The sequence below is a fragment of the Leopardus geoffroyi genome, chromosome D1 (genome assembly GCF_018350155.1).
Source record: "Leopardus geoffroyi isolate Oge1 chromosome D1, O.geoffroyi_Oge1_pat1.0, whole genome shotgun sequence".
In the NCBI taxonomy this organism is placed as follows: Eukaryota; Metazoa; Chordata; class Mammalia; order Carnivora; family Felidae; genus Leopardus; species Leopardus geoffroyi.
In genome coordinates, this window is record NC_059329.1 from 662,168 (window position 1) to 690,070 (window position 27,903).

Sequence of the window (27,903 nt, forward strand, 5' to 3'; positions counted from 1 at the left end):
TAAGAAATTAAAAAAAAAAAAAAGAATTTATTTGCTCGCCTGACCTATTTCTAGTAATTTATTCAATGTCTGTCTTGAAAACAGGACCTGTGTCCTGTGGCCCACCCTTGAACCCCCAGCGCCTAGCATGGTGCGGGACGCGGGATGGACACCCAGTGTCTGTTCTCAGACGGAGGGACAGAAGCTGGCCCTGGGGGTGTGAGTGCAGGTGCGGAGCGAGGGAGGGGAAGGGCGGCTGCGTAAGTGCGCACATCTCCTCCAGCTGCCCGCAGCCCCGTGCTCCTTCCACACCCGGGTATAGTCTGGATGCAGCCATCCTGTGTGGAAGCAAATACGTAGCCCGGGAGTGCGCCAGGACGGAACGGTCCCTGGAGAACGCAGCCTGCAGAAGCAGGCTGTCATCTGCTGGCGTGAGAGACTGCATGGTGACAAGTGACAACGATGATTTGGGGGACTTGAGAGAATTTTTCAGAAGTTCTGGAAGTTACTTGAGAGAAGAAGACTGACAGGATTACAATTTGGACACTTCAAAAGGGGGCTTAGGCTGAAGACCAGAGAACCTGGGACACCGAGGCCCCACGAGCAAAAGCAATACAGAGGTAGAGAAACACAAAGTGTCTTTTTGGGGCGCCTGGCTGGCTCCATTGGAAGAGCATCCAACTGTTGATCTCAAGGTCATGAGTTTCAGCCCCACTTTGGGTGTAGAGATGACTTAAATGAACCTCACTCACACACACACACACACAAGGTGGTTTGGGGGACATGAGTATAGCTGGCTAGTTGGAACTGAGGGTGTTGTCCAGGAGTTCTGGACGATAGCATAGAGACGGATTGCTGAGGACTTGGTCACTGAGGGCTGTGGGTGCAAGACTAGGAAATGTAAATCCTCTCTTTTTGAAAGATTTTATTTTATTTTTTTTAAGTAACCTCTACCCCCAACTCTTGATCTCGAACTCCCGACCCTGAGATCAGGAGTCACGTGTTCCGCTGACTGAGCCAGCACAGTGCCCCATAATTTAAGTCTTTTAAGTAGGTGATGTATAGCAGTCATTAAAGACTTTTGAGCAGGTTGGTCGCATCGTAAAAGTGGTATTCTGGAAAGATTAATCTGGCAGTGATGAAGCGGGGTGGAGAAAGTCCAAAATCCAAAGATCAAATAGATTATTATAGTTGTCAAAGCACAGAACTGCCTGATCTGAGTAGGAAGGGAAACCTTTCAGTGGGTCACGAAGTATGTGACAGTGGAACGCTCACCAGAAAAAAACAAATATGGCCCCAAACAGTTAGCAAGTGGCTGTATTATGGTGTGTTGTGTATCTGGTGGCAGGATGGGGAAGTGGGGCTGTGGTAGGAAGTTGTGGTCGGGAGGGGAAACCCCTCGTCCCGCCTGCGCTCAGGTCCCCACCCCAGGCTTGGAAACCGGAGTCTCGTCGGCTCTTACAGCTGCCCGGAGGCTTCTCAGCCATCTAGTCAACCGGCAAGTATTTGTTGAGAACTGGTGTCACTTATTCTTTAACAAATGTTTATTGATTGCCTACTATGTGCTGGGCACTTTCTAGACACTTGCAGATACGGCAACGAACAAAACAGACACAGTTTCTGTGCTCGAGAGTTTACATGCTGGTGCCGCCACAGGGATAGGTGTGGTGAGGGATAAAAAGATCTATCCGATCACTCTCAACAAGTGTGCCCTTTTGTTGGAGACATGCCACACTCACAGGTCTTCATTTTTTTCCATCTGATGGGTGTGCAATGGCATTCATTATTTTCATTGCTCTTTTAGGAGGTAGAGCATCATTTTATGTATTTTCTTGATCACATAGATTGATTGTCGTGGGCACCCCCAGGGTTGGGAACCACTGCTCTACTCTACTTCCTTAGTTTAAAAGAAAGAGAGAGAAAAAAAAAAAAAAGGGAGAGAGAGCACGAGAGAGTAGATGAAAACGGAAGAACAAAGGAAAGAAGAAAAGGCAGGGAAGTATGCGGTCTCCCAGTAAAAGCTGCGTTAATTAGCACTAGAAGCGGCGTTCAGGGCCACATTTAGCAGCGTCCGCCTGGCAGACGGCGGCTGCTGGCGCACCTGAGAGCCTCTGATGTAAGTTTCCGCCTCCTGACTCGGGGTACACGTCAGAGTTCACGGGCACAGGCAGGCTCCACTGGGTTGGAGGAAGGCTGAAACTTACCATTCCTGTTTGTCCTTTTTTTTTTTTTTTTTTTTGAAAGAGAAAAAATTGGTCACTGGGCTGGGCTTTAGCAAACACTAGGCCTCGGCAAATTGCGTTTCTTACTTTTTTCATTACTAGAATGGTGCGAGAGAGAAATAGTAAAGTGAAGACCATGTGGACAATAGAAATTAATTTTTATTCGGGGCGCCTGGGTGGCGCAGTCGGTTAAGCGTCCGACTTCAGCCAGGTCACGATCTCGCGGTCCGTGAGTTCGAGCCCCGCGTCGGGCTCTGGGCTGATGGCTCAGAGCATGGAGCCTGTTTCCGATTCCGTGTCTCCCTCTCTCTCTGCCCCTCCCCCGTTCATGCTCTGTCTCTCTCTGTCCCAAAAATAAATAAACGTTGAAAAAAAAAATTTTTTTTAAAAGAAAAAGGAGTTGAAGTACACTTCCTTTATTTTTAAAGTTTTTATTTGAGAGGGGAGGGGAGGGGCAGAGAGAGAGGGGGAGAGAGAGAATCCCAAACAGGCTCCGCAGCTATCAGCACAGAGCCCAAGGGTGGGGCTCAGTCTCACAACCGTGAGATCACGGCCTGAGCCAAAATCAAGAGTCGGATGCTGAACTGACCGAGCCCCCCCCCGGCCACCCCACCACTATAAGACTTTAAGCAAGGGACTGGTGTACATTTTTAAAACTGGAAAGATCACTGTGGCTGTTGTACGGTAAACAGGCATGAGAGGACATGGGGAAACTGTCACCATTTGGTGAGAAATGGAGCCACTTTGAGCAAGGATGGTGTCAGTAACGACAGAGAGTCATGGGCCGAGTTGTGTCATCTCCAAAGCTCCTACAGTGAAGTCCCAAACCCCTGTGTCGGGAGGTAAGGCCTTCAAAGAGGAAATTACAGTAAAATGAGGTAGTGTGGCGGGGTCCTCACCCCACCCGACTGGTCTCCTGATAAGGAGATAAGGACCCAGAGACCCCAAGGGAAGGCGTGTAGAGAAGCCAGAAACTAGCCGTCTACGAGCTGAGGGGGACCTTGGGAGCACCCACCCCGCGACACCTTGGGAATGGATTTCTGGCCTCCAGGACGGTGGGAATGTTCATTTCTGTCATCACACCCTGTGCTACTTTATTCTGCAAGCCTCACCACATGAGACCTGGAAGGAAATGGCTGTCTTACACGTGAGTTTTAGGCCCAGAACCAGTGTTACTTGATGGACTGTATTAGGGGTGGGGAATGGAGATTAGAGAAGTCAAGGATGACTCTCAGGTACCTGGTTTTAGTACTTTTAGAACAAACTCAAAAGGTTTGACAAGAAACAATCTTAGAAATAAAAGGGCAACATTGGTTGAAGGCCTTGAAATCTGGAAAAGAAAGATGGAAATTATTTTTTTTCTGAGTTGCCTTATTAATCACAACTACATGTTTTATTTATGTTCTGGGGGTTTGTTTTGTTTTGTTTTGTTTTTTAAGTAGTCATCACAACCGACATGGGGACCCAACTGGGCAAGCCGGACACCCCAAGAAAGATGGGAATGAAACGAAATGGGATATGGGCACCCAGCTGGCTCAGTCAGTACATCATGGGACCCTCAATCTCAGGTTGTGAGTTCAAGGCCCATATTGGGTGCAGAGACTACTTAAAAATAAAATCTTTTAAAAAAAAGTTAAAAAAATTAAATGGGATAATGTATGTGCAAATGTCAAGCAAATATAAGTCATTGTTGTTGACTTTACCGGAGTTGTTGTTAGTGTCTGATACACAAGAATCTACTCTAGGTTGTTCTGGGAGAGCAAGGGTGGGAACAGCACTTGAGGGAAATGGGTATAGAATCATAGAAGATTGATGGGAGCAAGAAAGGCCAGAAGGAGCCTGGGAGACCAGCCAGGAATTGGCTGTAGGAATCGAGGTGTAAGCCGAGTAGCGTGTGATGTCTCTGGGAAGGTCAAAGGGACTGGAGACATTTAGTAAACATACATGTATATATTAAACAGCCAGAAAGGAGATGTAACTAAAACACCCGCCATTTTCTACACGGTCAGCAATCTTACCAAATTTCCTTCCTTCCTTCTTCTTCTTTTTCTCTCTCTCCTTTTCTTTCTTTCTTTTAATGTTTATTCATTTTTGAGAAAGAGAGTGGGGGGGGAGGGGGGGAGGGGGAAGGGTACAGAGGATCTGAAGTAGGCTCTGAGCTGACAGCACTGAGCCCAACGCGAGGCTCAAACTCATGAACCATGAGATCATGTCCTGAGCTGAAGTCGGGCACTAAACCGACTGAGCCACCCAGGTGCCCCTAACTGAATATTCTTAAAACCTTCTTGGGGTCAAGATCCACGGCTAGCACAATGCTTTGTACGAAAACTCAATAAGCTTTGTAGATAGGCAATCTATCACGCTTTCCTCCTTTTTTTGAGGTAGTCGTATGGTGGGATACCTCTGGACCAGGAACTGGATGTTCTTGCCCTGCCATGGAGGAGCTGTATGGTTTTGGGCCATTTGCCCCCTGCTGCCCAACAGAGCTTTCTGAGATAAGGGGAGTGTTCCAGACCCGTGCTGTTTAATCCCAAAGCTACTAGCCATGTGTGTAGCTATCGAGCTAATAATACCAGCTTGAAACACGGCTAGTGTTATTAAGAAACGGAATTTTCTCTTTAGCATGTGAGTAGGGGTCACCACACTGGAGAGTGCAGGTCTCTCAAGACGCTGAGTTCCTCTGTGTAAAAGGAGAGAGCTGGGCGAAGCGATCTCTTTGGCTTTTAGTTAAAAAACGCTGTCATTCCAGTTCAATACAACCAATTCACGCATACATTGTAAGGGTTCAAATTTTGACCTCCAAAAACAAAATATTATTCTTAAAGAACGTTAAATGATACACTTTCACACCTAGAAAATACGTAAATAATTTAAATATGTAAGTGATGTAAAGTAAATGTGTAAATAATGATGTTCACAAACGGTAATCACATATAGATGACGTTGTGTTTAGTGCAGCACAGTTACCTGACTGAGAAGAACACGGGGTCCCTGCAAAGGGCTCAGAAGCCTGCAAGGAGGTGGTGGAGGACTTGATTAAGAAACAAGACACTGGGCAAAGCTTAAGGAACTGGTAGTGTTCAGAAACAAAGACTTAGGGAAGACTTATTAGAAATTACATTCACGTTTACAGAGGGTTATTAGAAATGGTGTGGGGATGTTCTCCACGTATTAGAGCACTAGAAACATAGGTTAAAGAGGAAATAAGTTAGATATCGAGAGGCGCTTCCAGAGAGTTTCGTATATTAAATTCTCCAAAGAAATTTAATGGTTTTTAAACATTTCTTGTGCCACATATCATGTTGAAGATACACATATATCAAAACAATAGTCATGGGGCTCCTGGGTGGCTCAGTCAGTTGAGCTCCAACTCTTGATTTTGGCTCAGGTCATGATCCCAGGGTCATGGGATAGAGCCCCGTTGGGGCAGAGCCTGCTTGAGATTCTCTCTCCCTCTCTCTCTGCCCCTCCCCTGCTCGTTCTCTCTCTTTCTCTCTCTCAAAATAACTAAAAATTTAAAAAATACAATACTCACGTAATATTAAAATGTAAACAATTTGGAGTCAGTATTTAATGGATCTTTTAAAATAAGATTAATTGTCAGCTTTCTGATAAGATTCAAGACATCACTTTTGGAGATCCTTTACAACATAATTTTTTTTTAATTACCAAAGATATATTATGTGCTAGATACAGATATTTATAGAATAAATAATAAGATTAAGGGGATACTTACCTATAAAACAGTGAAGATGATATTTACAAAGCATGTTACTTATTATTTATAGAATAAAAACAGAATGTGAAGTGTCATATAAAGTTCTCAACATTAGCACGCATCAGAACCACCTAGAGGGGCTTAATAGGGGCTCAATCGGTTAAAACCCCGATTGTTGTGTTCACCCCTGGAATTTCCGTAGGTCTGGGTTACGGCGTGAGAATGTCCGTATCTTAAGTTTTCAGTGAGGCTGCTGCTGGTTCGGGCACCACACCTTGAGAACCACTGACAGAGAACATGGTGTCCTTAGTATTTTTAGAAGTCACCTTTTTGGGGCGTCTGGGTGGCTCAGTCGGTTAAGCGTCCGACTTCAGCTCAGGTCACGACCTCGCGGTCCGTGAGTTCGAGCCCCGCGTCGGGCTCTGGGCTGATGGCTCAGAGCCTGGAGCCTGCTTCTGATTCTGTGTCTCCCTCTCTCTCTGCCCCTCCCCCGTTCATGCTCTGTCTGTCTCTGTCTCAAAAATAAATAAACGTTAAAAAAATAAAAATAAAAAATAAATAAAAAAAAGAAGTCACCTTTTCATTTCCAGTATAATTTAGTAAGTAGAGTACATGATGAGCTCTAGTAGCCTTTACTTTCAAGCCTGGACGTGGAAGGCGCATGCTCTGTACTACACGCAGCCCCAGGAAGGCTCTTTGAAACTTCTAGGATGTGTCCCACAGGGGTCTGCCCTAGGCTGGTGGGGCTCCGTACTCGAAAGTTTTTCCCATCTAGCTCTCAGGACTCCCATACAGATAACTTGAGACAGATTTTATAATAAAAGAAATCTAATTAAATGATTATTTTTAAGTAGACCCCATAGCCACTGTGGGCGCGAACTCACGATTCAGATCAGGCATGGCCTGCTCCACCGACTGAGCGGGCTAGGGGCCCCTGATCTCGGGATTCTTAAGCCGCATGACGCCATAATAAAAACTCATTCATGCTCGTTATTTTATGTACTCTTCATTATTATGCTGTGAAATAGTCATTATTACACCAATTACTGTCCTGGCCCGGCACACAATCGGTCCCCTACACGTAGGTAGACAAATGTTTCACGAATTTTCACCTGCTGTGAGCCAGATGCACAGTTCGCACCCGCGCAAGACCCAGAAACAGAACAAGCCCGAGCTTGGAGGTTATTGAAGCCAAGAGCGCACAAAAACCCGAGGGTGGTCGGGCGAGATCTCCAGGTTCAGTAGAAAGGGAGGCCTCGGGACCCTCAGACGGACAGGGGTGGGTTCTCTCTCCCTCTCTCCCTGCCGAGTCTCAAGTCAGACCCTCCCTAACTGCATAACCCACAGCCCTTGCGGTATGAAAACCCCTAAAAATATCTTGTCCCATCATTTGTTTTCCTAAACAACTCTGTATTTGGAATGAGATTCTGTGTCTTCATACTTTCAACCTGACTTCCCAAAGATCAACCCAGCTTTGTCCTTAACAGTTAACATTATGACCACATCACTGTAAACCACCACTTATTGGTTAACAGAAATAAATAAAAATTTCCTTAGGGAACAGGGGTCCTAAACCCCTTTATCATTCTGCATAAGTAAATCTGACAACTTTTGAACTGCCTGAAATTAACTACACTATTCCTGATGGAGTGTTTGAGCTTTGGAATCTGACAGGTAGATTCAGATGTACATCCATGTTCTAGCAGTACAACTTTAGTCAAGTTATTTAACTTTTGTATGCCTGTTTCTTCATCTAGGAGAGATTTTTTTCTTTTTTTAAAGAGGATTGGAAGACCCTCATGAGGTCTCCATCCATACACTTATTTGTTTCTAATGTCTATTTACTTAAGAGAGAGTGCATGGGGGGGTGGGGGGGGGGGAGAGAGAGAGAGAAAGAGAGAGAATCCCAAGCAGGCTCTGAGCTGTCAGTGCCGAGCCCGACATCCCACAAGCTGTGAGATCATGACCTGAGAGGAAATCAAGAGTCAGATGCTCAACCGGAAGAGCCACCCAGGTACCCCAGGAAATTAATGATTTTAACATGCATTGATTGCAATCCAATATAGTTGTATTCACAGATACACCAGATAATTACAAAATTTACTTAAATATTAATTCATAACCCATTGCAGACAGTATCACTTGGTAAGAGGACGTTTATTTAGAGTTGTACAAAGCATGCCTTCTTGTAATCACGTACGTACATCTCTGGGATGATGGTAAACTGGTGACTGGACTAGTGCAGTTATATAGATCTTGTTCAGTGAAATACATGGGGAATGGAATTGAAGGCAGGGATGATTATGAGGTTGAAGGAGTGAGTTATGATTTCTAAACTGAATTGGGAAAGAAGTGAGAACAAGGGAGTGACAGGTTGGTAGAAAAGAGGGAGACAATGCTATATGAGGCGTGAGTGATGAAACCAGAGAACCAAGTGGTTATTAAAAGAATAGTATAGGGGCGCTTGGGTGGCACAGTCGGTTAAGCGTCCGACTTCAGCCAGGTCACGATCTCGCGGTCCGTGAGTTCAAGCCCCGCGTCGGGCTCTGGGCTGATGCCTCAGAGCCTGGAGCCTGTTTCCGATTCTGTGTCTCCCTCTCTCTCTCTGACCCTCCCCCGCTCATGCTCTGTCTCTCTCTGTCCCAAAAATAAATAAACGTTGAAAAAAAAAAAATTAAAAAAAAAAAAAAAAAAAAAAAAAGAATAGTATAACAGACCCTGATTTCCCAACTGGCGTATTTCTGAATGTGACCGTGTGGACACAGGACCTGATAGCTAAGGTGGAGCGGACCGGAAGGTCCACTGGAGTGGATGGAGTGCAAGTCTTTGTAGGAGTAGCATTTTGAGACAGTGACCTACACGGACACTGAAGATCATGATCTTTTTGTGAAGAGCATCCCGTCTCCAGTGCCTTAAACTGGGAATCGCTCCAAAAGCAGAGCTGGAGAGGAAGAGAGGGGACCAAGGACTGAATGCATGTTATCTTTATCCATTATTAACCTGTGACTGAAATTTTATAGATAAAAAATAGTAAATGACAAAATCTTGGTTAGTGTACAGAAGTACTCAGAGAACATAAAATCACTCCTCTTCCAATCCACTCATCACAGGAATTTAGTTCTCAGTTTAATGGGAGATGTAACAATATTGAGCAAAGGAACCTCTGCTGTACCCTGAGCCCTGTAACTGGTGTCCCCAGCCACAGAGGTTCTAGTTAAGGGACAGCTTCCATTAAAGCCCTAGATTTTCTATCACTTTGGTTCTTGAAAGTTTAAGTTTTTAATGCAGTTTCTGCCCACAGGCTTTGTTGGTGTAGATTGACTACTGGATGTGAGGGGAAGAGACTGACAGTAGGGTCCCAGAGAGGCCACAGCACAACACACAGGGCAAGTGATCAATGACAGGTACACAGAACTCCCCAGATGCCCTCAACTGGGGGAAGGGCCGACTTTATGCCCACGGGCTCATTTAAGGCTTCAACAATTGAAGTAGGTGTTATTACTCTGACCCCAATGTTAAATTAAAGAACAGGAAATGAGTAATGCACCCAACGTGTCATAGCTACTAAATGGAGGAAATGGGATCTGAACTCACATCTCCCTAACTCCAGAAGCTACAAGTTTGTGCTTAAATGGTCTTGACATTTGGGGCTGGGAAGAAGTCCCAGAGGCGATCATGGGTCTACTGACGCAGATCCCTTTGGAAGAAAGTGGGGTCCGGAGCAGTGGGGTGGAATCTGGAGTGCGCAGCCTCCCTTCTGGCCTGCCCGGACCACACCAGGTGATGGGTGATAGCGATCCCTGCTCAGAATTCTCCAGGGCATGTCCTGGCTGGAGGAAGACATTATCTCGCTGCTCAGGAAATTTTTTCTTGCTCAGTCCTATTTATACATCTGTTGCGCTAACATTACAGAAGAAATCATTAAAAAAGCTAGATTTCTCTAGCACGGGCTACTAGCTTTAAAATCAGAGTGATGTTGCACAACCCTGTGAATACACTAAAAATACTGAATTGCTTAAATGGACGGTCTGTACGGTATGCGAATCACATCCCAATAAAGCTGTTTTCTAAAATAGCAGATTGAATGCATTTAAAAGCAAATTTTCATTGCTTTAGAGTGATTTCGATGGCCTCCTCGCATACAGGACACTGCCACAGGAGAAGCAGGCATCCAGAGCCCTCTGTGCCTGGCGTAGGGAAGAATGCGTGTAACCCGAGTTCAGCCCTGATTTTTTTCTGCGGCCAAGGATGTCATGACTAGGTCCCAAGCTTGAATGCAAATTAAAAAAAAGTTTTCACTTAAAAAAAAATAAACACGGAGTCTCCCAAACTCCTCCCATCCGGGGGCATACAGCCACTCCCCCGCAGTCCCCCTCCCCCCGACTTCCCGCACCCGGGCTGCCGCCGCCCCTCCCCCCCCCATTCCCTCCCCGCCCCCTACCTAGGTCCCCGGGGTCCCCCTACCCCCACGCCGCCCCCCCACAACCCGTGTAGCCGGGCTCCGGTACCCGCGCCTGGGCCCCCGGGTCGACCCCACACCTGGGCCCCTGTCCCTCCTCCCCCTGGATTCCCCCGATCCTGCCCTTGGGCCCCCGCCCGCCCCCCCACCTGGGCCCTCCCGCATCCGCACCTGGGTCCGCGCACCGGCCCCTGCGCCTTGGATTCCCCGGCACGCGGGCCCCCGCGCCCCCTCGGATTGCCCCCACCTCCGCCCCCGCGCCCCCCGGATTCCCCCGCACCCGGGCCCGGGCCCCCGGGGTGCCCCCGCACCCGCACCTGGGCGCAGCCCGCCCGCCCCGCCTCCCCGGGGGCCGCGCGCGCGGGCGGGTCACGTGCGGCGGGCCGGCGGGGCGGGCCGGGCGTCTGCAGGAATGCGGCAACTCGCGGGCGAAAGTTCCTGCGCGCGCCGGCCGCGGACACGGGGCGGGCGGGCGCGCAGAGGAAGGAAGGGCCGCGAGGAGGCGGGGCCGACGCGCCGCTCGGGCGGGCGGCTCTCTCAACTTTAGTTTTGGCGTCGGCGGCGAGTTTCTGTCTCAGTCGGGCGCAGCCGCCGCCGGGGGAGAGAGAGGGAGGAAGGAAGGAAGGGACTCCGGGAGCAGAGCGGGCAGCGGGGGAGGGGAGCCCCCGCCGCCCCTCCCGAGCGCAGCCGGCGGGGCCGCGGGGTGCGGGCGGGGGGCGCGGGGTCGCGGCCTGTCCCCCCCGGCCCCGCGAGCGCCCAGAGGGCCGCCGCCGCCGCCGCCGTCCCCCCCTCCACCCCCACCCCGGGCGGAGCCCTCGGCCGCGTCGTCGGGCCGGCGCCGAGCATGGACCCCGGGCCGCCGCCCGCACAGCCCCCGGCCGCCCCCGGCCCCCCGGGCCCGCCGCCCGCGCAGCCCCCGCCGGGGCAGGGCCCACCGCCCGCGCCCGGGCCGGCCGCACCCCCGGGGCCACAACCCCCCCCCGCCGGCCACCAAATCGTGCACGTCCGGGGGGACTCGGAGACCGACCTGGAGGCGCTCTTCAACGCCGTCATGAACCCCAAGACGGCCAACGTGCCGCAGACGGTGCCCATGAGGCTGCGGAAGCTGCCGGACTCCTTCTTCAAGCCGCCGGAGCCCAAGTCCCACTCGCGGCAGGTAACCGGGGATGGGGGGGCGGGGGGAGCCGGGGGGGCCCCCTCCCCGAGTCCGGCGCCGAGGTTTGCCGTCCCTCCGAGGTTCGCGGCGTGGCGGCGGCCTCGGGGGCCGTGCGCCCCCTCTTCTTTTCTTCTTTTCTTCCTCCCTGGGGCTCCCGGGGGGTTGGCGGGACGGGCGGGGGAGGGGGAGGAAGGAAAGGGTGGGGGGCGGCGGCGGCCAGGCCGCGGTGGGTTCGCACAATGCGCGCGCGTCCGCGCCCCGCACCTCGGTCGCTGGGACGCGGGCGGGGGGGGGGGCGGAGGGAGAGAGGAGAGGGGGCCGGGGGGGGGTAGCCGGTCAGGACGGGAATGCGAGGGGGAGAGAGGGGGAGGGGAAGAGGAGAGGGGGACCTGGAGGGGGGCCGGCTAGGACTGGACGGGAGGGAGAGAGGAGAGCGGGCGGGGGGGGGGGGGAGATGGGGCCGGGATGGGGGAGGGGAGAACCGAGGGGGCCGGGGGGAGGGGCGGCCGGGACGGGGGGGGCGGGAGAGAGGGGGCCGGGATGGGGGGAGGGGGAGAGCAGAGTGGGTCAGTGGTGGAGGCGGCCAGGACAGGGTACGAGGAGAGGAGAGAGGGGGCCGCGACGGGCTGGGGGGACAGGAGAGGGGCTGGCCTAGACGGGAGGGAGGGGGAGAGGAGACGGGCCCTGGAGGGGGGGAGGGGCCGGCCGGGACAGCCGCGGGGAGGGAACGGGGAGAAGAGCGCAGAGAGGGGCCAGGGCGGGCGGAGGCGGCCGAGTGTACAGGCCTGGGTGGGGGGGGTCGTGAGGGGGGGGCCGGGGCGGGGGGGGGTCGGGGGTAGGAGGGTCCGGGGAAGTCCGGCCTAGGAGGGGAGGGGGAAGGGGAAGAGGGTCCGGGGGAGTCCGGCGGAAGAGGGGAGAGGTGGGGTCCCGAGGGAACGGGGTGGGAGGCGCTGGCGTCCCCGCGGTGAGCGGCCGAGGTGGCGGCGTGGAGCGCGGGCCCCTGTCCTGCGGGGCACCTCGGGCCACCCGCGTCTCCGGGGGAGTCGGATAATTGTTCTCTTGTTTTGCCCTGTTGCTCGGGGTGGGGGTTGGAGCTGGGCGCCTGGTTTCTGGCTCTTTCTCCCGCCCGCTCCCGAGAGCGCCCGGCGGCGTCCAGGCTTTCCTGGAAGGCGCTGCGGGCTTAGCGCGGGGGCGGCCGGGCGTGGGGACCCAGGGGGGCCGTGCGGGACTCTGGAGGGGGCACGGGGGGCCTGGGGGGGGCCTGCGGGGCCGGGGGGCGCCTCTGCGGGCGGGGGACGGGATCTCTCTCCCACCCCCCGCCCGGGACCCCGGGCGCTCTGTGCGGAGCGCAGACCAGCCGGAGGCCGGGGACACGCCGCCGGGAGAGTGTTCGCATTCCGACGGTCTGGGTCCTCCGGTTTGGTCACGTCTTTTCTTTTCTTTTTTTTTTTTTTTTTTTTGAAAAGAACTTGCTGCAGGCTAAGCTTCAGCGTAGGAACTTAGCCCAAACGTTAATTGGTTTTCCAAATACTGCGACGTAGTTGGTGCAGTAACTCGATCGGGAGGAAGGGTTCTGGCCTCCGGTCCCCCCGTTGGCGCTCTCCTGCCGCACAGCTCGGGGTTCAGGGCCCAGTGGAACTCCCTTGAGTTGCTGGCAAAGGCCCGGGTTAGGCCGGAGCGGGGAACCGCCGCTTCCTTTGTGAGAGGTCGGCCCAGGTGTGCCGTGCCCCCTCCTCCGAGCCTCGTGTGGGTAGAGGTGTGCTCCGATGCAGGTTACTTCCTGCGCTTGGAAAGCGTAACCCACGCAGGAAGATGAACTTCCCATTTTGTGGCATCTGTAGGCCACAAAGAATTGCAACGGAAAAGTTGCAAAAAAAAAAAAAAAAAGAAAATCTTTTAGTAAATGACTACGAGAATTTCCGTCGGCAAGTTTATGGATTCATACTATTCGTAATCTATAGTTTTGTTTGGTTTAGGTAAGTTTCTTAACCAAGTGTTGTGCATCTGCAAATTTGATTTTTATTTCTGCTAGGGATTTCCTAATTCGAGTTTATGCTGATCAAGAACTCAGCAGCCCAGCTGATTTTAAGGCATAAATGCCTCAGCTGATTGCTTCCAGTCTTTCCCATATGAATCTAGGAAATTCTTACTTTAATAACCAAACCCAAATTCTAATCAGGAATTAGCTATGCTAGATTATGAAAAGTATGAATGTGGATCGTAAACAGTGCTGTTCACCAACTATTGGATATAAGTTCATTTGTGTATATATATGTGTATATATATGTATATATCTATAGATATACAGATCTGTATATGTATGCGTATATATATATATATACACATGTATTTATAGATGTATACATGTATGCGAGAAGCTGTTTGCAAATGAGAAAGCTAAGGCTTGCGGAGACTGAGATATGATCTCTGTCACACTGGCCAGTTTGGACTGGAACTCAGATCTTTGGGGTCCGCTTGGAAAGTTTTTTCCTGCCATTCTATACTTGTAAACATGTAAGTGTGTATATTCTTACTACATTGCAGTTAAATTGTTGACATTTTTATCGTCTGGGTACAACTGCGCTGTTGTTTTCATTTCGTTAGGTGTCTGTAAGAACATTTGAAAGATTCTGAATCTTTCACATTCATTAAAAGTTGTGTAGTTTGTGATGGTTTTACTGATGGCCTTTGTCCATAGGGAGAAAAAAATGACAATTGTCCTGCGTTTAGGGCTTGGCTTAGGAAAAAAACATTGCTTAAAACCCAGTTGAAAAAGAAAAGAAAAAGAACGCATAGTTGTTACTCTTTGGGTTGTGCTCTACCGGGAACATTTTAGAACTCAGGAGAGCACCCATGCTGCCTTGCTCTTTTAGAAATTTGAGAATTTAGAAATTTAGAAAATTTAGGATTTTTAAAATTCAGCATATCTTAGGAATGTTCCATCCATTTTGTACTATTCTCCTCTAAAATCTGTAGAAGGTACATGTAATGTATACTAGGTGGAAATGAAGTTAGATGGACTGCTAATCAGTAAAGTGACAAATGTTTGTAAAAGTGCACATTGAAATCACATAAACCATTGAAAAATACACAACTATAAACCTACATTCCTCTGTGTTGAATTTTAAATTTTGCCTTGGTGCTTAGATACTTGGTTGCAATGAAAATCTTGTCAAGGAAATTTAAAGGGACCCCTTTAAAAACCGTTTTTAAGGAATTTTCGTTTTAATCTTCCTCGTAGGCCAGTACTGATGCAGGCAGTGCCGGAGCGCTGGCTCCCCAGCACGTTCGAGCTCATTCCTCCCCAGCTTCCCTGCAACTGGGGGCCGTGTCTCCTGGGACACTGACCCCCACTGGAGTGGTCTCGGGTCCCGCGGCTACGCCCACTGCTCAGCACCTGCGACAGTCTTCTTTTGAGATACCCGACGATGTCCCTCTGCCCGCGGGCTGGGAGATGGCAAAGACCTCTTCTGGTCAGAGATACTTCTTAAAGTAAGTGGCAATGATGGCGGGAGAGTTTTCTAAAAAGAACATATTTTGGAAAACACAGTAAGGTGATATCGGGATGTAAAATGTCACTTAGGTTTATTTTACTTTATATTTATGTCAGGCTTAGTTTTTTTTTTTTGTTTTTGTTTTTTTTTTTTTTTTTCAACGTTTATTTATTTTTAGGACAGAGAGAGACAGAGCATGAACGGGGGAGGGGCAGAGAGAGAGGGAGACACAGAATCAGAAACAGGCTCCAGGCTCTGAGCCATCAGCCCAGAGCCCGACGCGGGGCTCGAACTCACGGACCGCGAGATCGTGACCTGGCTGAAGTCGGACGCTTAACCGACTGCGCCACCCAGGCGCCCCAGGCTTAGTTTTTTATACGTGTATTTTTCAGTTGGATATGACCTAATTGCATTCTTGAGCTTGGGTAATATTTTGAAAACTCGATTGATTCTTGGTTTGGAGACTTTTAATAATCTTTTGTGGCAGTTTGGGTGTTCTCATTTTGTCTTTGTTCCAAACCTATTAATGAGCTTGGCTTAAAACTGAAACAATACTTTGAAAAGTTTCAAATAGTGAGATTTACAGGCTGGCAAAGTCTAGGGAGATGGAGGGCACGACTCCGAGTTTCAAGTGCACCTCTCGCTGGTGCAGTAGGACTTCGGGAGTCAGATCGCACAGCACTTTAGATGGAGACATGACAGACCCTTTAGCTGCAGTTTGATGTGATTTATTTCTCCTCCTCCAGCCCCCCCCCCCCCCCCCCCCCCATGTAAAGAGAAGTTCACTTTTTCCTGTTGGACACAGTCACTCCGTGGCAAACTTCATTCAAGGTAGCAGTACCTCAAAACAAAATCCTTCTCTTCTGGGAAAACAAAAACAAGGCTACTATTTATTTTTATGAGCCCTTTTGTCATTAACAGAATGGCAATATTTCTTTAAGTCCGAAGAGGTCAAAATAGAATTTTATCCTTTTTCGCTTTGAATTTGTAGGTAAAACCTTTCTATTTTTATCTGGCTTATTGGTGCATGTTATAAACTGAAATCGATGTTTTTAAAAAAGTTGTTGATCAGATTGACATAATAAAGTGAGAAACGATCCTTTAAGTTTTGATGGAGATCTGTCTTGACGACCTCCTCCTAAGACAAATGTAACATTTATTTATTAGCTCAGATAATACAATTAGTGATACTGTTTTATTGTGTGAGTCTTAGTATTTTATGTTGTTTGTCTTTCAGGGTGGGGTTGTTGGTAATGTAAGATAGGGTTTTGAGACCTGCTTGTTTAGAAGAGCAGAGAAAGAAGTTAGATCTTGAGAAGTTTCTACTCTTTTTTTGCCCCCCTTTCCTGTAATATATTTCCTTTTAAAATTCGTTTTCTGGTGTCCTGGTATCCGTTTCAAAGGGTCAGGTTTCAACCAGAACAACAAAGGGCCTGAGACTGGAAAGTACACACAAGTCTGGCAAACTCATCTGCATGAGCAAGATGGACGACCGAAGTAAATGATTGAAAGAGCTGCTAGCTGGGAGGGATGCATCTTGAAGGGAGAAGGAATGGAAACAAACCAAGTTGTTACAAGGAAACAGAAAAGCTATACTTTCTGAACCTCTCCCTGCTGGGTCATGTGCTGACCCGGGGAGTTGTTTCTTGTTTTTTTTTTGTTTTTTCTTTTCAGCACTTCATAGCCTGCTTGTCTCCTGTCTTTAATTGATGCTGTAGCTAAAAGTATAAGGTTTTTTTTAAAGAGCAACATTTATGCTCATCTTAGTCTTTTGTATCTTGTAGTAATTGCTTATAGGTGACATCTGCCTACATTTTCAGTTACTTTGAGCTGAAAGAATTATTCTATACATTTATTTTTAAAAGTTTCCAATGTATTTTTCTTTGGGAAGAAATACGTCTCTTAACGATATTGATAAAGATATGATAAGGAGGGATATATGCAGATACACCACACCACCCTAAATACCGCAATTGAATGGGTCTGTAGGGATGGTAAACCAGTCCAAAATAATATGGAAAGGTATGCCGTATGAAAAATGGTTGTAGGAGTGGAGAGAAGCTTACCCGGAAAAGAAAAAAAAGAGAGAAAACATGATTGTTCTTGAATGGAAAAAAAAAGAAAAATTAAAAAACAAACAAACATGATTGTTCAAGATTTTTGAGGGTCTCTCCCATGGAAGTGAACTTGGGCTTATTATATGATACGAAACGTGAGCGTTTGGGACTCCATGGAATAATTTTCTCCTATCAAACCTTTCAGAAATACAGGATTTTTTCTGAGAGGTAGATCTTTCCCAGTAAAAGCGGGCAAATCATGAATTAATTGGTACTTGTCAGGAATTGTATCGAGGGCCCCTAAGCATTGGTTTGTGGAAGATAGGTCCTGTGGGCTTATAAAATTTTATGTTCTTTTAAAGAGTGTCTGCTTTACACCAATATGTAATTTGAAGAAGTTATAAAAAGTTAGTTCACATCCAGTTCTTAGCTCCTTTCATGATGTCCTGGGTTGGATGAGTTGCCATAATAAACAACTTACTTTGGTGTACCGTGCAGGTAAAGGGATTAATCTGTCCTGTGAGTCAAAGATGATGATAAATGAAGCTTTTGGAGCCAAGTTGCTGTTGTCCAAGTTCATTTTTATCCTAGTTTTGATGTTTTCAAGTTACAAAGTACATAATTGATTGAGATTTATACTTGGCCTGAAGAAATCTGACTATGAATGGTTCAAACATGGAAGGTGATGTAATTTGATTGAAAACTTAGAAGTGTTGACTTTGGAAACTAATTGTTGCCTTGTGATCATAGATGAATGACTTTTTGAAGTCACTTGGCCTTTAGTCTCAAGGCAGGATAATTACTGAAGGATTGATCATTGCAGATTTGAGCCCCCCCGACCCCCACCCTCCCATAGCGCAGTGAGCTGTTCCGGAGAAGAGCGATCTTCGCTCGACAAGCGCGACCAGTGCAGTAGCTGCTACTCTTACAGCAACACGCGTTCGGGCTCTGGCGTGATTGTGAGGATGGTGGGAAAGCTCAGTCTATGTTTTATGTAATATTTGTGCTGCCGAGGTAACGGTTTTAAAACTAATTTCTTCAACATTGTATATTGAGCTTTTATTGTACAGGAATCGTTGGTCTGTGTTACTCTGAGAATTGCTGCCTTCTTCAGCTGTCTTAGAGTTTTCCTACAGGAAATGGTTCTTCAAGTAGGTGGTCAACAACTTCCTATTTCTTTATAAGCTGCTGAATAACTTCCTGAATTAGTATTCTATAACATGTCTGGTTGTTTACAAGGAGTGTTTTTACTTCTCACATTTTATTTTATTGAATCTAATACCGTGTAACTACTAATGGTAATAGTTACAAAAAATTTCTTGTATATAACGTACCGCGTGGAATTATGATTTTAGAAATTTGATAAAGTGATCGTAAAAGTTTGTGAGTTTCATTGTTTTAATAACATTCTAATTTTTAAAGGTCGTTTTGTTTCATTTATATTACTTGTCATTTTCTGAATAATTGGGCAGTGTTTTTAGTCCTTGAAGGTTCAAGGTTTCTTGTGGCTGTGATTTGATTAAAAGTTACATTACCTGGTTTTTTAAGTATGTATGTATGTATGTATGTATGTATGTATGTATGTATGTATTTAGTGAGAGAGAGAGAGAGAAAACGAACATGTGAGGGGAGGGCCAGAGAGAGGTAGAGACAGAATCCCAAGCAGGCTCCACACTCAGCTCAGAGCCCGAAGTGAGCCTTGAACCAACGAACCCAAGAGATCATCACCTGAGCCGAAATCAAGAGTCTAACACTCAAGGCCCTGAGCCACCCAGGTGCCCCAAAAGTTATATTGAGTATCTTAATCCACAGTTTTAAGAAGGTATTTTTCTGGAGATCTTCAAACAGCCAGTATTCCAAGATTAAATGAACTTGCCTTGCAGATGTTATTGGTAACTGTAATTGGTTTGTTCCTTTTTTTCTTTTTCTTCCTTTTTTTTTTTTTTTTTTTTAGCTATGTGTTATTTCAGGAGTGAATGTTCCACTGCCCTATTTAAAGCTACCTCAGAAATGTATCAGTTAAATGAGATGAATTAAACCCTTTCCTACTATAATTTGATGTTTGCTTCCCCGATTCTCAGCACCCTCCCCCAGTAGAAGACTAAAAGCATAATATATATGGTTACCATAATAAAGCTGAGATGTTTTTCAAAGGAACAGCTTCATAAAGAATAAGGCTGTTCTGTTTTCTGGTTTCTTGATATGTTAAGTGTGACCCAATGATTTCCCATTAAAAAATGAAGAGCCTGGAATATTGCCATTAAATGTCAATTGAGCTGCAAAAACAAAACAAAAACAAAGCCCTCAAACTGCAGTCACAGAGTGTTTTCTCTGTGAGGGGAGGGCCGATGTCTGCCCATCCCTCTGTCCTGCTTCTCTGTCCTGCTCCCTGGTGGTGGAGGAGGGAGACGGGAGTGTGTCCCCACCCTCTGCTCAGTAGGTGGCCATCCAGGGAAGAAAGGCTGTGGGGTTTACGCGGAAAAACTGGAGACCTCGTTGAGTACAGGGGCAGAAGAAAAACACTTTGGAGGTAGCGGATGTGACAGAGTAAATAGAACATAGAGATTAGTTTATTTCCTGAGGAGAATAATGAGCAGTTTTTGTGTGAACTAAGAAAGATCATTAACAAGCCAGCTGTGAAATACAGCAAACTCCCAATTGGCTGCAAGATGGTAGGCTAATTTTCTATAAAAAACAGCATTCAAAAAAATACTCCTTGCCAAAAGCCTCGTATTAATTCACTTAAGAAAAAAAAGGTAGGTAGCGTTTGAATAGTTGAAACTGAAGAAAAAGTGTTTTTGAAATCTTGAGATCAGTCCCCATAAGTAACGTAGAGTAGTAAGTTTCACTTCATAGTCAGGAACACAGTGTAACGTGAAATACTATTGCTAGCATAAATCTGAATTGCTTTTTACCTTAAGGTTTTTGGAGACAGGCACGTTTTAAGCCTGACCTTTTAGTTGTCAAAAACTGAAGTTCAGACTTAAAGCAAAACCAAGTGAAGTCCTTTTAAAAATCAGTTCAAGATTTAAGATTATTTATACTTAATTTGCTGCCTTCAGTAATACTATAGTTTAGTCACGAATTACGGCTCGAAAGTTGAATAACGGTTGAGTGGCATTGGCTAAAGGGAGGCGAGAGGCCTGACGAGCTGTGCGGTTCGCCAGCGGTTCTTACAGAAGGGGCCCCGGGTTCTGGGGTGAACCGGAGCTTCAGGCCCTGAAGGGACATCGCTGTTGTTAGGGAGAAGAATTGTGTCCTGGTCCTGCGGCACCGGGTGTCCCCGGGAGCAAGTAGTGGGGTGGGGGGGGGGGGAGCGCTTCTGTCTGCGGAGGGCTTGACCCCTGCTAAGAGCAAACAAAGAAGTTTGGTTTAAATCACAATGGTCCTTTTGCTTTTTCCCCTTAATGTTTTAGACCAGAAAAAGTGGTCAGTAGTTTAATCCTTGTTCGGCTCTTAGCATGAGAAGAATCATAACCTTTCGTAGCATCAGTTGATCAGATGTTTCTCTGAATAACGTGGAAACTTAACAAAATACTGCAGCTAGGGATTCTGAAAATACCGACATTTTCAGCTTTATCCGGCTGCGGCCGGCACGTCTCCCTCTGCACGGGTGCCGTATCACTGGACTTAGCAAATTCCTCAGTGGCGTTGTGATTGGGGAGCACTGAGGGTACATGTTGTTAGAAGCTCCATTTTTCCTCTTGCAGTTGCTTGCTTAACCTACAGTGAGCAGGGTTTTTGTTTGTCTTTAGGGTAAAGGCTGTCTGAGACCAATAAGTGCATTAAGAGAGATGTGCTTTTTGGCATAGATCTTTTGGTGTGGGGTTTGGAGTAAAGATGGCTTTTTTTACTCAGGGTGCTCCCACAGAACCGAGTGTGGACCACAGAGTTGTTTGGAATTTACCTCATCACGTGTGCTGAAGGGCCTGTAAGGGCTGGTGATGATGAGCTGATCTAAACCCTGCCACCCGGGAGGAGGGGACGTGGGGACTCCTCTCCCTCTCCGTGCGAGCAGGAGTGTGGGGTTTTCTTTTATACTTACAAAACTGTCCTTCCTCTTCTTCCCGGTGCGTCTGATTTCGTGGATTTTTAGTAAGGTGTTTGTTTTATTTTTAATTTTTTTTTTTCAACGTTTATTTATTTTTGGGGGGACAGAGAGAGACAGAGCATGAACGGGGGAGGGGCAGAGAGAGAGGGAGACACAGAATCGGAAACAGGCTCCAGGCTCCGAGCCATCAGCCCAGAGCCCGACGCGGGGCTCGAACTCACGGACCGCGAGATCGTGACCTGGCTGAAGTCGGACGCTTAACCGACTGCGCCACCCAGGCGCCCCAAGGTGTTTGTTTTATTATAAAAGTAATGCGTGTTCATTAGAGAGAATTGGAAAATTCAGGAAAGGGGAAAGTAGGGGCGGAAACTCCTAGATTCTACCACGGGGAGTCTCATATCTAAGTATATATTTTGATATTTAACTTTTAGTGGAGGAACACATACGTAGAATTAGAAAATCTCTTAGTAATATAAGGTTAATAAAGAAAAAAAGGCATTTCTCGCCCACTTTTCTTTTCTTAAGTATTTATTTATTTATTTATTTATGAGCTCAAGTGGGGGAGGGGCAGAGAGAGAGAGAGAGAGAGAAGGAGAGAGAATCCCAAGCAGGCTTCCACACTGTCAGCTCAGAGCCCAATGAGGGTCTCAAACCCACGAACTTGAGCTGAAACCAAGAATCAGACGCTTAGACGGAGCCACCCAGGCGCCTTAGCCCACTTTTCTTTATCTCTGGCTTGCATTCTCCAGAGGCAAACACTTGGAACTCCTTAGAGATCTGTTCCCTCCTCACATATGTAAGAAAACTCCTTACTTATAAAATGTGCCCCACTGCTGTCCTTAAAATTTCTGCATCCCCTAAAATCCGTTGCTTAATCCTCACAGTCATTTGTGTAACTTTTTCTTTTTCTTAAAACAATTTTTTTTTAAATGTTTATTTTTGAGAGAGAGAACGAGCGAGAGACAGAACATGAGAGGGACAGGGGCAGAGAGAGAGAAGAGACACAGAATCTCAAGCAGGCTCCAGGCTGCTCTGAGCTGTCAGCACAGAGCCCAACGAGGGGCTCAAACTCCCGGACAGTGAGATTGTGGCCTGAGCCCAAGTCGGATGCTTAACCGACTGAGCCACCCAGGCGCCCCTGTGTAAGTTTGTTCTTAAGACCCTTTGCGCTATATAGGAGTTTCTGAACACCTTTGATATTTTCTTGGAATTGTTCATTGCCTGGTTTCTTCGTTAGTATTTTCGTTGGTGTTTTGCCCCATTGGAAACAGACCTGAGGGCTCTGTGCCCCTGCTCTGGACTGGCTGCTCCGTTCTGTCCTCCTGAGGTTCCCGTATTGCCCTTCAGGGTTGGGTTCTCTCTTTCCCACTTTCCTTGGTTTGCTCACTCCTAGAATTGGCTCATCCTTGAGGAGTTTCCTGAGGAAAGGGGTACATGGTAGGTAACTGCATTGAGATCCTTTATGTCTAAAAATACTTCTGTCAACATTTGGTGGGCAGTTAGGTTGTAGGTAAGGTATTTTCTCTTGGAGTTTTGAAGGCCATGCTCCATTTTAGTTTAGCTTCCTGTTTTGTTATTGAACAGTTCAACCCATTTTGCCTCCTTTGGGGATTTCAGTGGTGTGTATTTGTTTTATTTTTTAGTTTTTATTTTAGAGAGAATGAGAGCTGGGGAGAGGGGCACAGGGAGAAAGAGAGAATCTTAAGCATGCTCCACGCTCAGTGCAGAGCCCAACACAGGGATTTTAGTATTTTTATTTCTTTTTTTTTTTTTTTTTTGCCGGGGGCGGGGGGGGGGGGCGGGCGGGGAATCTTGAACTTCAAGATATGCCTTGGTATGTGCCTTTTTTTATTCACTGTAAATATTTCATGGCTTGGAAAGTCAGTCTCCAGTGTGAATGTGCCCCTTGAAGATGTGTGTGTGGTGAATTGTCTGAACTGCCCTCTGGTCCTGGGAAAGCTTTCTCTCATTAAGTTCTTGGATAACTTCTTCCAGTCGGTTCTGTTTTCTTTTTCTGGAATTCCTGCTAATCAAAATAACTCTTTAGTTATCTTGTCTTTTCTCTGTATTTCTTCACTTATCCTTTAGTTATGTCTTCTGGAGGATTCCTTTTCACTTAGCTTTTAATTTTTTAATCATTGTTTTGTCTTTTCCCAAAAAGCTCTTTATCATTCTTAATTTCCAGAGATTCTTTTGCTGCACTCATTGTTCCTTTGTTGTTTGTAATGACATGCCATTCTTAATTTCATGCGTGTAGTAATATCTCTCTGACGATTTTATAGTGGGTGTGGTTTTTTTCTTTTTTTTTCTTTTTTTGTCTGAGTATGGTGGATGTTTCTTTTTAAATTTTCATCTGCTTTTATTTCTTAAGTGGGCTTCACTGTAGAGGGAGAGAGCTGGGACCACCTGGGCCTGCCTGTCAGTATCTAGTTAGGTTCTCCTGTGGTGGCTGGTTTCTCCAGATAAACACCTGCCAGTCCCTCCCCAGCAGACAGTTGATGGTGATGTGTGTGAATGCCCACCACCAGCATTTGAGGACAGAACAGTTTGGGGCCTGCGGGGTTTTCTCCCTTCTTGGTTGTGCTTTGCGAGTGTCTGAATCCAGAGTCTCTGGGTCCCTCTTTCTGTAACATAAGTTTTCCATCTCCTGCTTGGGCCAGGGAGGGGGGGAGCGTGCAGTAGTTTTTTTTAAAGTTTTACGTTGGGGCGCCTGGGTGGCTCATTCGGTTGAGTGTCAGACTCTTGATTTCGGCTCAGGTCATGATCTCACGGTTCGTGGGATCGAGCCCCGTGTCAGGCTCTGTGCTGACAGCGTGGAGCATGCTTGGAATTCTCTCTCTGTCTCTCTGCCCCTCCGCTGCTCATGCTTGCACACCCACTCTCTCTCAAATAAAAAATAATAATGAAAAAATAAAAAGTTGTATGTAAAATGAAGTTTTGTGAATCCAATTTGTAATTATTAGGTCGACTCTGTAAAGGTGCCACGTTTCTAAGCCCAGAACAATGATGACTGACAGTTTCATATGATTTGACCTCAATATCCCGGATCACTTTTTAATGAATACTTAATTACATGCTTTTACTAGGCATGTGATCAATTGCCTTTGTCTCGTTTAATGATGGTTTTGCTAGTTTACATCCTAATGTGTTAGATTTTCCTAAAGGTGGGACTGTATACTTGGACAGCTGAGTTGGCGTTGCGCATTGTGTGAGTTTTGTTCAGAGGCTTGGATTCTGAAATAATGTGTGGGGCAGAAGCACTGGAGGCCTGATTTCCTATTCCTGTATGTGACAGTGGGGCCATGCCTGGTTTGCATTGGTGTAGACAGTGGTAGGATAATGGGAATATTTGTGCATATCTAGATTGATTAGATGTTCTTGGCGTACTTATGTAGGTTAGCCCCAGACGTACATAACTTGGCTTTGAGTTAGTTTGGGTGTTAGCTTTGCCTAAGTGCTCATTCTTCAGTAGACCCTTGTATATGTCCTAAAACAACATAGAGTATTTTCTACTTGTGATATAACTATGGGAGTGTAAGTAGTTATAATTTCATGAAAACTGGGTTTACTTTTATTTTTATTTTTTTAATGTTTATGAGAGAGAGAGAGAGCGTGCGAGCGTGTGCGTGCACACGCATGAGCGGGGGAGGGGCAGAGTGAGAGAGGGACACAGAATCTGAAGCAGGCTCCCAGCTCTGAGCTGTCAGCACAGAGCCGGGTGCGGGGCTCGAACTCACAAGCCGTGAGATCGTGACCTGAGCTGAAGTTGGACGCTCAACCCACTGAGCCACCCAGGCGCCCCAACGGGATTTAATTTTGAATGGATTCACCCACAGTAGTGTCTGAGGCGTTGATGGAATTTGAACAGCCTCTGCCTTGATTACGTATAGAAGTCCTTAGTGGAAAAAGAGGAAGCAAACTTTTTTAAAAAACTGCATAAAATCTTTTTTTTTTTTTTCATGTTTGTTTATTTTGAGAGAGCACATGGCGTACAAGTGGGAAGGGGCAGAGAGAGAGGGAGAGACAGAAGCTGAAGCAGCTCTGCACTGTCAGCACAGAGCCCACTGGGGGGCTTAAACCCACAAACCGTGAGGTCATTACCTGAGCGGAAGTCGGACGCTCAACTGACTGTGCCACCCAGGTGTCCCTTTTTAAATTTCATTTATTTTATTTATTTATTTATTTTTTTCAACGTTTTATTTATTTTTGGGACAGAGAGAGACAGAGCATGAACAGGGGAGGGGCAGAGAGAGAGGGAGACACAGAATTGGAAGCAGGCTCCAGGCTCTGAGCCATCAGCCCAGAGCCCGACACGGGGCTCGAACTCCCGGACCGCGAGATCGTGACCTGGCTGAAGTCGGACGCTTAACCGACTGCGCCACCCAGGCGCCCCATAAATTTCATTTATTTTTAATAAAACCACATAAAATCATAAATGACCGATGCAAAACCAGACCAGAGCCCTCTAGCCATTGGAGAAGAGAGTTATAATGATACCAAAAAAATGGGCAGTTCTGGGTAGTAAAAGGTCTTAAAATGAATGGCACAGAAGAATGGAACAGAATCATTACATGTTAGTTAAGTATGTAGACTGAGGAAGTACATCAAGCCGTAGGCTAAGGTGGGAAATGAGCTAAATGAGATTTCTGAGACCTGGGTGGAACTAATCCCTAGCATTGGTGGGGGTCACAGTTAAAATTTACTGAACTCTCTTGCATAACTTTCTTTTCCCCAATTAAAAAAAAACAAAACAAAAAGCAAACCTCTGGGGAAGAGTTGGCCAAACTACAGATGTTTCTGTTTTTCCTCTACACATGTTCAGACTGATACAGGTTCTGTTTCCGAAGTCGTGTAGTTTGGATGGGCTCCAGGTGATGTAACAGGATCACTTTTAACCCCTCCCAGCTAGAGGGTGTGCAGACTTTCCTGTTAGGACTGGTACAGATCTCTTCTTATTGGGGACAGAATAAACTCGGTTACTAGACGGTAATGTGGAAAATTAACAGTACTGTCTTCTGTGTACGAAGACAGAGCCCCGCTCTTGCGTACCTGTCTATGAAGTTTCCAGTTAGTGTCCATCACGCCGTGGGTAGGAATTTGCACAGCGTCATCTCTCAGTAGTCTGATTACCTCCACTTCTTTTCCCAGAACAGACCCGCTTGGTTCTGGATGGTGTGTGTTGGGGCGCGTGCGTTCACATAGTTAATAGTTTCTTTCTCCTGCTCTTGTCTTTGAATTCAATTTATGCGCTCAGAGGTCTCTTGATTCCATAAACACCCGCCGAGTGGTTTTATGTAGCAGGCGTCGTTTTTGAGGGTTCGCTGGGTCCCGCCCTGGGGTTGGGACAGGGTGGGTCTCAAGTCTCCCCTTTCTTGAAAGGGATCCTGTTTGCCCTTTCGCTGCTAACTCTCTCACTGGAGAAACCGCTGAGGCTGCCTGCTCGGAGGCTCACTGAGGGCAGACCTTGCCTCTTTGGTCAGCACGTGCATATAGCTCTGGATGTGTTGGCTGACGGATGGCCTCACTTAGACTGCTCGTGGATCGCAGAGTCTGCTGCTCCCTAGCTTCATTAGTGTCTGTGGTCCCTGCATAATTACAGTGGCTTTTCAACTCCATCTTAAGAAGATGGAGAGCATTTAGTTTCTATATTCTGAAGTTAATTTTGTAAGTTTGAGGCTCTTCTTACACTCAAATAACTAGGACTCCTAAAAAAATTCTGCATGTTTTCTGGATATGAATGAATAATGGTTGTACTTCAGGTTATTACAAGTTTGTTCCATGGACAATGAATATTTGACTGGTTTAGAATTCAGTGATGAAGAAATAAAATTCCATTGTTGGAAAAGTGATCCCAGTGGGAAGACTGCTCTGGGGGGTCCAGGGGAGAGGTAATAGGCAGTGAGGCCCTGAAGAGGCATACTCATGTAGTGCTCCACGCAGTTAGCGTTTTCAACTCCGTGCGTAGGCGTGCGGAGTCCACACTGAGCTGCAGACAGGTTTTCTGGGAGCAGCCAAAAGGTTTGCCCTTCTCTTGAATGGCCTTTGCATCGTTAAGAGACTCCCTCCTGGGGCGCCTGGGGGGCTCAGTTCAGTGTCAGACTTCAGCTCAGTTCATGATCTCACACATCAGGATCGTGGGTTCGAGCCCTGTGTTGGGCTCTGTGCTGACAGCTCAGAGCTTGGAGCCTGCTTCTGATCTTTGTCTCTCTCTCTCTCTGCCCCGCCCCTGCTCTCTCTCTCTCTCTCTCTCTGTCTCTCTCACACACACACACACACACACTCACACTCTCGCTCTCTCTCTAAACTAAGTAAACATTAAAAAAAAAAGACTCCCCCCCTCTTCATCAAAATGAACCTATTGATGGTGGTTAAATCTGTACTCTGACTTTGGGCATTAAAAAAAAAAACCCCAGTTCCAATATCATAACACTTGAAAAAATCATTAAATGGTTTCGTTCTAGGGGTGCCTGGGTGGCTTAGTCGGTTTAAGGGTCTGACTTCAGCTCAGGTTATGATCTCACACACCAGGATCGTGGGTTCAAACCCCATGTCTGGCTCTGTGCTCACAGCTCAGAGCCTGAAGCCCGCTTCAGATTCTCTGTCTCCTCTGCCCCTCACCTGCTCACGCTGTCTCTCTCTCTCTCTCTCTCTCTCTCTCTCTCCTTCAAATAAATAAACATTAAAAAGATAATTCAAAGAAAAGGTTAGGTTTTATTCACTGCTTGAAAAAAAAATGCTTTAAAAGTGAGGATTGCCCATTACGTGAA

At 47.0% G+C, this 27,903-nt stretch overlaps 1 protein-coding gene across 8 annotated transcripts in view; it reads left to right on the forward strand.

Annotated features, from left to right (window-relative positions):
- Nucleotides 1–10,873: 10,873 nt before the first annotated feature.
- The window catches only part of YAP1 (Yes1 associated transcriptional regulator), a 114,284-nt gene continuing 97,254 nt past the window's right edge, over nucleotides 10,874–27,903 (forward strand). For 3 of the 8 annotated variants that reach the window (XM_045486582.1, XM_045486586.1, XM_045486585.1), the window contains exons 1-2: nucleotides 10,876–11,534; nucleotides 14,776–15,026. In XM_045486582.1, the coding sequence (XP_045342538.1) occupies nucleotides 11,223–11,534; nucleotides 14,776–15,026 (563 nt within the window). In that variant the 5' untranslated portion in view covers nucleotides 10,876–11,222. Of the gene's footprint in view, nucleotides 11,535–14,775; nucleotides 15,027–27,903 lie in introns of all 8 variants that reach the window. The other 5 variants (XM_045486584.1, XM_045486581.1, XM_045486583.1 and 2 more) reach the window with 3 other exon arrangements.